Below are 14,562 nucleotides of genomic sequence, written 5' to 3' on the forward strand. Positions count from 1 at the left end.
AAAACAGTATAAAATATACTTTAAGTACCAAAAGTAAAATCACTCATTATGCATAATAATAGATATATATATATATATATATATATATATATATATATATATATATATATTATACTGTTGATACATTCATGAGCTCTGATACCTTTCTTATAATATACACCGACACATTGATCAGGTCTGTTGGTCATAAAGTGGTTGGACTTTAAATAATACACATAATAATACACATAATAATACACATAATAATACACATAATAATACACATAATATTATAAAGTGAACTCCATCACAACAGGTGCACAGGATGAACCTGAGTGACCTCTGCAGACATGCAGCACTTCCTGGTCCTCAGCAGGGACAGGGAGCTCCTTCTTGGGGATGAATCCACTTTAATGTTAAATGTGAGCTCTTTAACATCAAACAACAGTTTTTCTAACATTCAGCAAGTGTTTTTATGTCATAGGACTTTACTTTCACTTTGATTTTGTTGTTAAAAACAGACAGAAATGTTTGATGGGTCCCAGTTTAAAGTGATGAGAACATGAAGCCTGATGGGAACAGAGAACAGAGAACAGAGAACAGAGAGGAGACGGTACCTGCTGCCTGGTTCTGGTTCTGGTTCTTCAGCTGAGCTCGGATCTTTATGAAGAACGTGGAACTTCCTTGTTGTTTCCTTATAATGCTGCGTTCAGGGGCTCATCATAAACTCGGAAATCTAACACACCAGCCAAAAAAGTAACTTTCGAGTGGAAATATAAAGAAAAGTATCCTTGATGGCTTTTGTTTCATCTGTATAAAACAACAGGCATTCATAAAAACACTTGTAATGTACTGAACAAGAGAGACATCAGCTGTTGATGAGATATCCAATCAGTAATCATTTCCTTAGTGAAAATGTTACTTTTTATCCTGAATTATTGTGTGTAGATAATTATTGTCATACTTAATACAATCTGAATACTCACACCTGAGTTTATATCATAACATTATTATAATTATTGATCCATAACCTTCTTAGTCTGTGTCTGGAGTGGGACAGCTGGGTTTTGATGTTGATTACTCCGATAACACCTGAAGGCAGCATGTGAATCATCATTTCCAGGAATCCACATCTGAATAAATTTCTCTTTATTTACTTTAACTGAGGAAGCACATTTCCTCCTGTGTGATAAATAAAATATCCCATTATAAACCATGTTGAAATAATGAGAGAATCTCAAAGTATCTCAAAAAAGAGTCTTAGTATCTCAAAAAAGAGTCTTAGTATCATAAAAAAGAGTCTTAGTATCTCAAAAAAGAGTCTTAGTATCTCACAATCATGACTAACATGTATCTAAGATACAGCTTTATACATTAAACAACACAGACACTGTTGTTGTTGTTGAGGTGTTACTTGAACCTGGAAAGAATCATCCAAAAACTGATATTTTGCTGTTGTAGGTTTGTATATTCTTTATTACATTTATTTCCAGCAGATGGCAGCATGTCCTCTCATATGAAACGTTTATTACATCAGGAGCTCAGACAGAAATATCTAAAACACAGTTTGAGGATCATTAAAGGAGAAGAAAAACAGCAGTTTCTATATTTGTGATTAAAGTAAAATACAGATAAATACTCTATAAGAAAATAAAAATACACAAATAAACACTTCTTTGAAATGATCGTCATTAATTAAAATAAAATCACATTTAAGGCCGGGATAATAAAAGAGAAATGATGATGAATCCATTTATGAGAACAACGTTACCAGTTATTGAGACTAAATAAATGAAAGCAATAAATATTTAACATGTTCTCAATTTATAGTTTTAATTTGAGACACAAGAAGTGACAATGTGAAGGCAATTAAACAGAAAAAAAATATGAGCTCTAATGATTAAATTCTTAAAAATATAAACAGTCAGGTTCTAACTCCTTACATTCAGACGGTTTCACGTCTCGTTCTGTTCACATTCAGTCACACAGCGATGAGTAAAAACAGAAACCAACAGCAGACAAGTCATACAAACAAATCCCTGAATTTAAACACAGAATATTAAACGATCATTTAGTAAAATATAATACATTTCATAACTGTTTCACATTATTTTATAATAAAACATATGTTTATCTTTATCTCGACCAGAGTCAGAAGAGAAGATTTATATTAATTTAATTCACCGATCTGTATTTCATGAACCGGTTTGTTGTCATGTGTGCATCAGATAGTTGTTTATTTGTTATTAGTTTATTAATCTGAATAAACAATGTAATGATTAATAATTTACAGTATTGTGCCTCTGTTAATAAATGTTAAGGAAAAACTTCTTACAAAAAGAAAAAGAAAATGTTTAAGCATGGTGACAAATCATATTTATGATGTTCTGTGTTCTAAAAGAGTTTGTTGGAATAGAAATTATGCTGTTAAAATAAAAATAAAATCTCCTAGTTCAGGTTTAGTTTCTAAGTTTAAAAAGGAAACAAACTAACTTAGAAAACTAGTTTTACGTCCCTGATCACACAACAAACCATCCTTCTCCTCTCTTTACAGATAGAGGTCAAAATAAAAAAAGAAGGAAAACGAGGAAATATTGGAGGTATTTGCAACAAAATGTACAGATAAAACTCAAACCAGATTGTAATCACATGGTCTCGTTAATAACTGCATTTTAAACCTACGGAGGTCGGTACCGTACTGATGATTTTCAATAATTACAGGGTTAGAAAATGCTTTTGTTGTTAAGTTGATGTAAAGTGTATTTTTTTTCACTTTTGGTGGAGCTAGGCTAGCAGTTACCTCCTGTTTCCACTCTTTGTGCTAAGCTAGGCTAAACAGCTATCTCTGTAGCCTCATTGGTTCCTCTCTTTAGCATTTCACTCGCGTCGCAGTGGAAACTACCCAACGAGGTGGTTTAACAACACTTCCTACTGTTGTGACTCTTTCTCTAAACATCTAAATGTAAAAAATATTCAGTTCACTGCACTCCGTCAAAATATTTTTTTTTACATATTACCCAAGTTGTGACTCCCAGTCCAAACAAAGATAGCAGTCGGCCGGTTACATGGATGGAAAACAGTCACAACTCGGTTTACAAATTCAAATCTTTAAATCTTTCATTTCTACATCACCTGGTAAGAATCTTTTGGAGAAACAGATGTTGACTATAATTTAAAGAAAGTATGAAAGACTCAAACTGAGTTCATACCTTTAATGAAACCTTACTGAAACATCTGAAGTCGTTCACCTTGTTCACCACCTTCAGCTCTGGTTCGTTGCCTCCGGGCTGCTCAGAGAGGGAACGCTCTCCATCGATTCGTTAGTTTTGCCGCCGTCTTCTGGGCTGACCAGAGGACTCATTTTGAGGCCAGTCTTCCTTTGGCGCCACGTGTTGAGGCCTCCGAGTATCAGGACGAAGACGCAGGCCGCCAGGAGGAAGGAAACGGCAACCAGCTCGCTGTGGTAACTCTTCACTTCAACGCGAGCGTCCTCCAGCGTCTCCTTCCCGGACTGGCTGTCTGTTCTTGAAGTCGGGGTGAGGACAGGATCTTTTTCTTTTAAGTTGTTTTTCAATCCTGAGTCTGTGTCATGTTTTAAATTGGTTGTGAATTCCTGATCTTTTTCTTGGTCCTCTGGGTCTCCTGACGGTTGTCTCATAGAAGTCGTCGGTTCCTCGGTTGCGATGTCCTCGTAGGACCCGTCGATGTCCTCGTTGGTCGCGTGGCTTTCCTCTGCCTTTGTAGCGGGGCTGATGGCGCGTGGCGAGGCGACCCCCCGGACAACGTAGCTCACAACTACCTCCTTGTACCCGTCCTCCTCCGCCTCGCAGCGGTAGCTCCCGAAGGTGTTGGCATTGGCGAGGAAGCTCAGACCACCTTCGGCCGACCGGATGAAGAGTTCCTCTGACAGGGTTTTGAATCGCGGGGAGGTCCAGGTCAGGGTGGCCAGGTTGGAAGGTTTCACACACTGAAGCCTCACTGCTAAGTTCAAAGGAACGTTGATTTCTGTCGGACACAAAATATTAGAACACAAGTGAGAGGCGGTGCAGAGAACAGGGCCGTGCACATGTCACGTGTTTCAGCAGTTATTTCACCTGCAGAACTGATGACCTTCATCAGCATCAGCTGGACTCTGTGTTTACTGATAGTAAGCTAATATTAGCATGCTAACACGCTACAGGGGCTTTCCAATAAGTCACTGAGGTGCTACAACATCGGCGAACTTAACTGACCCGGGCCGAAGTGTAAGAAACAAACCAATGACAATGTCCAGATGTTAACGGTTCTTTTATTGGCTGCAGAGAAACTTTTCTGGCATCCAGATAGAACATAATAACTGACAGCTTTAAGGAATACATATGAAAATAAGAAGACTTAAAAGTAAAATCTCCAAAAAGGACTGTGGATGCCTTTGTCTTTGGATTTAACAAGGTTTACGGAGGAAGATGTTACCTGTGACCGGTCCGGCCCTGGTTTCTCCCCGACATTGTTCTCTCACATTGCCGTCCTCCAGGTCTTGAGCCCTGAGGAGTTAACCGACAGCTTGTCAGTTATTATATAAGACCACATACAAAATGTGATAGAGAAGATGCAGATGGTCTTGTACGCATTTCTGGACTTCCTCATCTGCTTCCTGAATTAATCCTCATTGCTGGACGGCTTCCGGCCCTAAATCTGAAGTACTAAAGGTATCTTTTACGTACACGTTCTGGTGACGTCCGTCCAAGCTGGTGCAGACGCTGCCGGTCCGGCTCCATCCACACAGAGGATCTCGGGCCAGAATACACTGGCTGCAGGTTCTGTAGACGGAGCACTGGGCCACAGGTACAGCGGTCACGCCCTCCGATGTCCCGACATAAAGAACTCCCTACAGGACCAGAAAACACCGTGACATGTTCTCTGTTATATCAATGTATAATATGTAACAATAATCAAACAGTCGTCATCCACATTCAAAGTGTTTAGTCCACTCAAAACAGTCTCTCCTTATGTTTTACATCTAAAGAAGCCTTCAGATCATCTTTTCATTTCCTTCACATCAGGAGGACGGTTTATGTGATTGGGTATCTAAGTATCTGTTTTTTCCTTTCTTCAACATACCCGAAGTTTTAAACGTTATGTGAGTTAACTATTTCAATAGTCGTCATTATGCAGACGACACACTGTTGTATATTTCCTTTTGATTTCAGTGTTCTTATTTTGTGTCTCTTATATCAGTGGATGAATTAGTATAAATGTTTTATATCTGTGCAAGAAAACAAATGATTACTTTTGGAACACCAAAAGTAAAAAAATGGAAACTGCAGTCGAGTATCAGGTGTTTAATCAAAGAAATATGGGAGAGTGATTTTAGACTTGTAATGTAATGTTTTTTATTCTAACAAGGTTACATATTTTCTTCTTCTGCTAGATTTAGATCACTGTTATTCTCTTTTCCCTCAACTGCCAAATATAAATGTATGAACCTTATAAATTACATTTTCGTACGTTAAGAATGATGATTTGTTGATTTTAACAATTCAGGAGTTTCAGCCATGTTTTTCAGTCGTCCATCTCATTTCACTATTAATCAATACAACTATTATCCTGCACTTCATTAGATTTTTTTTAATAGCAAAACTGTGCATCTCTTAAGGATTTATTTTGTCTGTATGGTGCACATTATCACATTGATGTGTGTTTAGTTTGATGTTATGGTGACAGAGCCAAAAAGTTCAAACAAAGCCACTTGAAATGAGCATATTGTTTATTTAATAAAGCAATTAGAGCTTCATTTTGCATGTTATTTATATTATTATTTAATTTTGTGTATTATTATTCTAGTTTTTCTTCCAATCACTTTCCCTTCCACAGTGTTTTATCTTAATCAGATTGTTTTTTTTGTTAATCAGTGAATTAAATGCCTGATAAATCAAGGATCTTTATCCCTTCTGACATTGCTAACAATGTTCTATGCAACTATAGACACAGTATTTAAAGGATAAATACCCCAGGTTACATAGTGAAGCATAAGTATCCCCATATCTCAGTCGGTGTACTATATATGAAGGTGTGAGGTTTACCTTGGAGGAGGACATGATGATGCTTTTGACCAGCTGATGTTGTGTGAAGACCTGAATCTCCTCAATGACCTGTGCACCCCGATCCAACAGAGCCACTTTGTGGAGGAATCCAGACCCTGAACATCAGAGAGAGATGAAGAACAATTTTGATACAGAATATAGTTTTCCATGTGTCACATCAGTACTGTTTAGTACAACGTCTCACCTGTAAGAAGGAATAGGACAGTGTACTGTTTGCCATTGGCTGCCTGCGTCCTCATGGCAGTCACATGACTGTATTGCTGCCCTGAAGACACAATAATCGGATTGCCTCGGACTCTGTTGCTGGTCAGGAAACTCTTCTTCACCTGTGCTAATTCAGAATCTGAAGCGCTGTCCAGTCCACACTGTCAGGAGAACATGAAGGGAGAGTCATACAATAACATCTAATGTCAAAAACATTTTAAATAAAACAAAAACAGAGTTCAAATTAGTGAGAACAAACCCGGGCCCAGAATCAAACCCTGAGGGACACCGTTATCCTTTGTTGCATAATAACAGATCTTTCAGGGTCTTGTTTACACTTCATCTGTTATATGTGGGTGGAAATCATGCTGCCGATGTGTTGGGGTTTATGTAAGAAATGATTTGTTTTAGGGATTTTTAATGAGTCACTTAAGAATGTTAAAGGTTGTAGTAACTAAGGTCTGTCTCCTACAAAATTCCCATACAACTATGGAGCCAATGACTTCTACGAGACATATTTGTGATATGTCAAAAAGAAAGGTAAAGCAGGAAAAAATATGTTTCTCATTAAACGTAAGACAATGCAGGTTTGTTGTACGGTAGAATCATTTTTTGCAGACCATGCTGGGATGCTGCTTGTTACCTCAGTGTTGAACCATATGCATGTGGTTGATTATGTCGGTATGCAGTCTTAAATTTAATTTAGATTAGACAGTCTGAAGCTAAATGTGACCACCAGGGGGCAGAAACAGAAAAAACTACTATTGTCAGTTTGGTTGAAACAAAAATGACAAAAACTCAAACGTTACATGTCAGCATATTATATTTGAATACACTATAACATATTTATTACATTTACTAATAGATGTGACAGTGTGCAGATCTTTTCAGTCTACATGGATACTTGGATATTATTCACTACTCTGGCACCTTTTTATTGTTTTGTCTGTCTGTTGGTGTGTAGTTGTCTCTGATTTGTGTTTTTTTCTTTTTTCTTTTTCTAAAACTTAAACCAATTAAATAAAATATAAAACAACAAGGAACAATGGCTACCATGTTACCAAACGTAAACTAAATCTCCATTGGTACAACATGTCTGAATATCTTCTGAGCGTGACCTTACCTGTCCCAGGTAGGAGTGTTTTTCCAGCATTGAACTCAACTGGTGGGTGTCCATGTCGAAGGTCCTGTAGCTTCCAGCGAACACCTCCCTGATGTCCTGCAGCTTGAAGACGCATACGGCAGATTCTGGACTCGAGGACCTGAACCAGACCATAAACAAATATATTAGTGAGAGGACAGCTGCTGAAATATCTCCAACGTGGTAACTTTGGTTATTCCTCCGTCAAGGAGGTTCTGTGTTTGGTTGGGTTTGTTGTCTTTCAACAGGATTACTACTTAAGAGCCAAGGGCCCGATGTTAATGGAACTAGAGACAAGAAGCCATTAAATGTGCATCGATACAGGGCGGATAATCTAATTATATTCCACTTTTGTTAACACAGTGAAATGTTCTGAGCTCTAACATGGTCCTTCTTGTTCCACTTGTTTTCAGTTCGGTCAAAAACCCTTTGGGCTCGATTTAAATGATCTGTAGTGCACGGACTAAAGGGTAGTTAAGGCGTGGCCATCTCCTGATGGAGGACAGACGGTGTGTCATCTGTTCTAGAATTTACCAGAACAAACTTGTTCAGGTTGGAGAGGTTTTACAATCTCCCTAAAAAGTGTGTTAGCATGTCTTTTTATGAAGGCTTGGTTTGTCCTCCTACCACTGAGACGTGAAGATGCCGTAGAACAGCGTGTCTGAAGCGTTGCTGCCCTCTGGTGGCTGGAGGGTGAACATATCCTGGAGAACATTGAAGGGAAGCTGTTTGGGAAACTGACAGAGCAGAGGGGCTTTGGCAAAGGACGTCCACTTATTCTGCAGAGTCCTCTGTCCACCTACGTCGTCCTGGAAAGCAGCACAGAGAGAACAACACTGTTACTTTAAATTCTACTTTAAATATCATCATCTTGATCTGCGTCGACTGTCACCTTGCACACTTGGGCCACTCGGGCGATCCGCAGCTCGTCCACGAAGCGGAACTCTTTCCCAACTTCACTAAAGAAGAAGTAGAGCTTCCTCTCTGACGGGTCGGAGGACGAGCTGACAAACGTTGGCTCTGAAAAACAGGAAGTGTAGACAGAGACTGAGGGTGCTGTGCCACGAGGGCTGAATCTCGGTAACGGAGATCTGAGAGTGAACGATGGAATAATTACTGTGTTTTTAAATGCTCACCATCAGCTTATAAATGACGACCAGCTTTTATAACCTGACTTTTATTGATAAAGAAACTAGTAAAACAGTAAAACATGGACAGAAGTGAGAAGCTCTTTGACACATTTAGAGGGATTTTTTGTTTTTGAGACAAAGAGGAAATGAATCATTGAGGCAGAAAAAAGGAAACACGGTCTGTTCACTAGAAAGTATGTGAGGTGATTGAAATGGGTTTGAAGTTTTTATGACCTTTAAATATCAGCTTTCTTTCAACAGTAGCCACCAAACAAAACATCAGACCCACCAACCTAACTAAGTTCTGACCAAACTACACTAGTTTATTCTGGTGTAGTTGAAGGGAAACACGACTTCTGTGGTTGAACTTTTATCCTGGGATTTGAACCATCAACCCTGCCAGTGTCGATGCCTTGCTTCATTCTTCATACTTCACTCTTGTATTCAGTTCCTGCAGCGTTTCTTATTCCTCTTTGTGACTCACCACAAAACTTTGTTCTCTGCTTATTTCTGCTTATTCAGTTCAAAACACTAAAAGGATTCTGGGTAATTGATTTTACTGTCGACATGCTGTCTGAGGTGAACGACTCGTTTCCTGTAGACTGACCATGAATTCATGAATCTTCACTCACCCTCCAGCAGACCCACAGACGAGTCCTGGCTGACGTCTTGGCGGCCATCTTTGCTGAAGTGTCGAGAAATCTGCGGCTTGACTCCTCTGAAGTCGGTGGTCGTGGCGGTGAACAGCTCGCCGTCTGCACGCCGGGAAACAGAACCCGCTTTAGAACATGTGACCGAGAACCTCAACTCCAGTTCAGCAACATGTGAACTGAAGTTTAACATTTGATTCAGTAAAACAACATTCATGCATCTCTTGTTTTAGCTTGACCATCATTATAACTACGTCAGTGATAGACTGGTCATGTGACCAGAGGACGACTGACCGACGCTGATGGCCGTGTTCTTCTGGACGGGGCTGTGCGGACAACGAACTTTAGCTCGAGCATCGCCCTGTTGAACCATCGAGAAGCTTTCTGCGTCCTGAAGGAGACCAAACAAACAGAACAATTCACTTTATTTAGACTTGAGCTGCATTGTTTTGTTGGGTGTTAATCAAGTATTCAGACCTTTTAATGAAGTTAAAGTACAAACACAGCAGTATGTATATTGTATATGTATATTCAGTTTAAACACAAAAATATTATCAGCTACAAACATCAAATATCAAAGTAAAATGACTAATTACTAATTATCAGAGAAAAAGTACTTGCTTTACTTATGTGACTGATATATTATTATAAAGGACATTATTAAATATTTTATTCAGATGCATCAATGCATAATCAGTATTTAACTACTTTCTATAGAGTACACAGTTTATAGTTTATAGTTTTAACCATGTCAGAAGTTTAGAGGTGACATCAAACATCTGAATAATTTTACTGTTTTATTGAAACCACTCAATTAATCTTTAACAATGTTCTGTGTTTTATGAATTGATCATATGTTTTTATTTTAAATCTGAATCTGTCGCATAAAAGTAGTGGAGTAGAAATAAAAGATAGAATGAAGTGGAAATACTCAACTAAAGTACAAATACATCAAATGTGTTTTTCAGTGCAGTAGTTATTCTCCACCCCTGGTGTGAATCAACCAGAATCAAACATGTAAAGAAGTAGAAGTTTCTGTTGACGTACGATGAAGGCATCATGGGGGCTGAAGGCGAAGCTGCCACAGACGTAGAGATGGGTGGAGTTCATCATCTGCAAAACACTCACAAAGTTCGGACAGTCGACCTGCAGACAGACAGACAGACAGACAGACAGACAGACAGACAGACAGACAGACAGACAGACAGACAGACAGACAGACAGACAGACAGACAGACAGGTGATGAAAACTTACAGATTTTTATTGTTAAATTATGTTTTTTGAACTTTTTTCTGCTGCGTTCAGACGTCAACCTCTGGTTCTTAACGTGACGTCAAAGCTTCAATGTGTTAAAGCTGCATTCTCTCTACTGTCCATCAGGGGGCGACTCCTCTGGCTGTATCTCAAAACCAAGTTGTATGTGGAGGTGTGAATGCAGGCAGGTTATAATAACCACTTATGTCACTTTCACACATGCATTTAAAATATACTGAGACCTTTAAGCTCATAACAACAACATTTAGCTTAGCATTGCAGCATTTGACAGAGAAGAAAACCTTCCCACCAGATGAGACGGAGCTAAAAATAATTGAATAAATCAATGAGGATGGAGGTGTGTTCATAATTACCATTGCGTCCTTTCCTTTATTTTCACAGTCGTTTATTTCACTCTGGGATGGACGCCACTCCACCTGGACCACAGACAGACAGACAGACAGACAGACAGACAGACAGACAGACAGACAGACAGACAGACAGACAGACAGACAGACAGACAGACAGACAGACAGACAGAGAGACAGACAGACAGACAGACAGACAGACAGACAGACAGACAGACAGACAGACAGACAGACAGACAGACAGACAGACAGACTTAATAAAGGACTTCATATATAAATAAGTCAAAGCATGATGGGAGTTTGGGTAGTGTTAACTCAAGCTCACCTTCTTCTTCAGCCTGATGACGTCACTCTGACTGACGTCCAATGAGAGGACGGCGTCCTGCGCTCCTACGTACAGGGTGGATCCATCGTCGCTTAGCAACAGCGTGGTTGTGTTGTGGAGGTCGGGGGGGCTGAAGCGGACCAGAGGTCTGTCTGGAGAGTCTAGACACAAATAAAAGTATTTTAAATAGTAACATGCAAGTTCTGTGCAGAAGAATAGTGAGCTCTCAGTGAGAATCTATGGGACTGCAGTCACGTTGGGACAGAGAAGGTAAATATGGGTGTCATCTGCATAATTGTGATAGTAGATGTTATTGTTTGGTATAAATTGCTCTGATTGAAGCATGTAAATATTAAATAGAAGAGGACCGAGGATTGAGCCTATAAATATAGTATAATATTAAATATCTCACAATGTAATGTTGTCCTTCATAATACTTTTACTACCTGACTACCTGTTTATACCTGAACACAGCACAGTTTATGTTTTTGTTTCTTTATTTCATATTCCACATTTTTAAAATTTTTTATTTAATATATAATCTATTTTATTCATTTGTTTTAAGAGGCAGCACTTAGATCATGAAACTGAAATCTTGCAGGTTTCCAAACAAATACTGTTGGTTCTTCAACGATAAAGTCAGGGTTGCTGTTTGTCGGTGGTCTCACGAGTCCCCAGCCGTCCCATCATGCACCACATATTGAAACAGAATGTTTTGTGGTTTTTCTCACCTATGAGTTTACACAGAAGGGGTCTTTACAGAAACCTGGTTATAAGTGTAAACCACATAGAGACTAGAAGAGGTGTTGAGAAGTAAATATTAACACCAAGGACACAACGGCTGCTTCTGCACTGAGCTGACGGCAGAGAGACTTCCTGTTTCTGAGGCTGACTAAGTGGATTCAGGTCTGGAGAGGATGTGGTTCAGAGCTGCAGTTAAACTCTGTATCTGATCACAGAATCTGAACAGAGACAAGAGTTAAAAATAAGAACACAAGCAGAAATAAACAACGTCACAGTAGACAGTCGTATTCTCACAGTCTGAAGGGCGAATCTGTATTTTACACATTTTCATGGGAAATGTTCACATCCTACATTGTTTTACATTTTACATGAGTTAGTTAGTGACATATATACTGAGTCCAGCCTCAGTAGATCAACGAGAAGCCTTTAAGATAAAGAAGCTCATAGACACAAGGCTGTGTGAAGAAAACGATTCTGACAAACAGCTGGAGAAAGATCTACAGATGGAGATATGTAAAGAATAAGTTCAAATGTGTTCATAGAGCACCTTTTAAAATGTTTCCAAAGTGCTTTACAAAAGAATAAAAAGTGATGAGAACCAGACAAGCATTTCAACGGAAGAAAATAGCACAATAAAAACATGACAACTAGAAGCATCACAGGTCAGAATAGAGTCCGTGACTCAAACCCCCTGAGAGAAAAAGATAGATAAATGTCTCCAGCTGTGACTTTGACCTGTCTCACAGGAAACAGTCTGAGACTATTCAAAGCCTTGTAGATAAGAAGGATCTTCAATTAATCCTAAATTTAAGTTAGGTGACATCAGAACCGGGCCATTTAAGAGTGATACAAGTCTTATTGAGTAGTCTTTCTGCAGAATTGAATTAGATTTAACATTAAAACCTTGTGTTTGTTTGTGGTGATGAGAATACTGAAGAAAGCAGTTTGTGCCTCCTTAATCTTTTGATTCAGGGAGCGCATCAAGTCATTTATTTGATTATAGTGGACAAACAGTTTGTACCACATTCGCTCTGCTGGTCTTCATTCTCTTTTCACAGATGTTATCATTTATTCGGGCAGATGAACTGGTTTTTAGAAACCGATTTGGCAGCTTCTAGAGCGAACTAGGTCAATGGTATGGCATACATTGCTTCATCTACATTAACATTAAAATCACTTAATCATACTGGACGACAGCAGCAGCAGCGATAGAAGCAGAGATAAAAGGTCACTGTGAGGTTTTGGTGGACGGTAAATGACAAAGCAACATCGTCGACGCTGCTGATCAGAAACACGAGAGCATCAAAGCTGGTAAATGTTTGAACAGAAAGAAGAGAACTTTTAAAAACCACAGCGGCCACTTAGCCTCGGGGTTAAAACAGTATCTGACTACAATGTTCGTCCTTCAGGCAGGTTTAAGTTAAGAAAAAATAATTTCATCTTTTGGAAAAAATGAAGTTGTTTAGAACAAATGTCTTATTAGAGAAGGACCTAACATTTAACAGACCAGAGTTGATAGAGGGGCCTTTAGGAATGTAAAGGGGCGGAGTTATACATGTGCAACCTAGTGGCCAGAATTGTTTTTGGCATTGTACGTTTCTGCAAATCTCTGAACTGAGTGTTTCTGAACCAAATATATGTTTAATAAATATGTTTCCTTGAAATAAAGGGTTAAGTTTAATGTTCTTTCAGAGAGAATCTAAGGGACTGTAGTCGCTAGGTGACAGAAGAAGGTAAATTGGATTGTCGTCTGCATAACGACGTAGCATGTAAATGTTAAATAGAAGAGGACCGAGGATTGAGCCTTGGGGAACTCCACACATTCTGTTGCTCAGATTCAGAACACCCAACTAACAAAAAACAGTTAGAATTTTTTAAGTTTGTAAAAAATAATCTATTTGACATCAATAATGAAACTCAGGTGTTATCCCGACATCCAAACATGCCGACTGATATCCAGATCTGATTGGTCAGTCTGAGGTCGTGTGGCTGGAGTCACTTCTCTTCACCAGTTTCACTTCAGCAATGAATGAATGAATATCTGTTACCACGGTGATGACTCAGACAGACAGTAGTTGTGGTGGGTTTTTTTATTCTCTTTATTCTGGCACTGATGGCAACATATCAAAGAGGACTTTCACTCTGAATTCCGCTCATCTACATGAAGGCGTTGCAACGGGAAGTGATGGAGGACGGCGACCTTTGAGCTCAGTTTCATAAGAAGAGTAAAAGCTCCGGACGGTTTACTGCCAGAGTTCAACCTCCACTAGGAAGCTTTAGTACAATTATGATGTACTTATACATGAGTATTTTTTATTTTCTCACACTTTATACTACCACTCCATCACATTGTTGTTTGTAAACATTGTACTTTTTACATTGTACTTTACAGACTCAGATTATTAAAATATAATCAAGTAATAAATGATGATGATTTATTATTGATTAAACTACCAGCAGAATATAAAGTCGTTAAAATGAGCTCCACTTTTAACACATTAATGCAAGAATAACTATAACACAAAGTTTTTATATAAATTATTCTGCATAATGAGTACTTTTACTTTTGGTACTTAAGATAACATGAAATAGAACTTTTTCAATCCTGAAGTTATTTTTTGTGCCAGAGTTTCATTAAAGATTAAAACAGAAGAATAACAAAAAACATTAGAATAAAATTATG

At 38.6% G+C, this 14,562-nt stretch overlaps 1 protein-coding gene across 1 annotated transcript in view; it reads right to left on the minus strand.

Moving 5' to 3' along the window:
* Positions 1–1,436: 1,436 nt before the first annotated feature.
* Positions 1,437–14,562, minus strand: part of LOC129109001 (semaphorin-4B-like) — a 16,896-nt gene continuing 3,770 nt past the window's right edge. The window contains exons 2-14 of the mRNA XM_054620904.1: positions 11,136–11,296; positions 10,817–10,879; positions 10,235–10,333; positions 9,482–9,578; positions 9,170–9,292; positions 8,300–8,427; positions 8,035–8,216; positions 7,390–7,528; positions 6,247–6,427; positions 6,042–6,157; positions 4,683–4,846; positions 4,432–4,502; positions 1,437–3,984 (exon numbers count right to left, since the gene is read on the minus strand). Of these exons, the coding sequence (XP_054476879.1) occupies positions 3,242–3,984; positions 4,432–4,502; positions 4,683–4,846; positions 6,042–6,157; positions 6,247–6,427; positions 7,390–7,528; positions 8,035–8,216; positions 8,300–8,427; positions 9,170–9,292; positions 9,482–9,578; positions 10,235–10,333; positions 10,817–10,879; positions 11,136–11,296 (2,267 nt within the window). The 3' untranslated portion in view covers positions 1,437–3,241. The remainder of the gene's footprint in view (positions 3,985–4,431; positions 4,503–4,682; positions 4,847–6,041; positions 6,158–6,246; positions 6,428–7,389; positions 7,529–8,034; positions 8,217–8,299; positions 8,428–9,169; positions 9,293–9,481; positions 9,579–10,234; positions 10,334–10,816; positions 10,880–11,135; positions 11,297–14,562) is intronic.

Source organism: Anoplopoma fimbria, chromosome 20, assembly GCF_027596085.1.
Source record: "Anoplopoma fimbria isolate UVic2021 breed Golden Eagle Sablefish chromosome 20, Afim_UVic_2022, whole genome shotgun sequence".
NCBI classification, from domain to species: Eukaryota; Metazoa; Chordata; class Actinopteri; order Perciformes; family Anoplopomatidae; genus Anoplopoma; species Anoplopoma fimbria.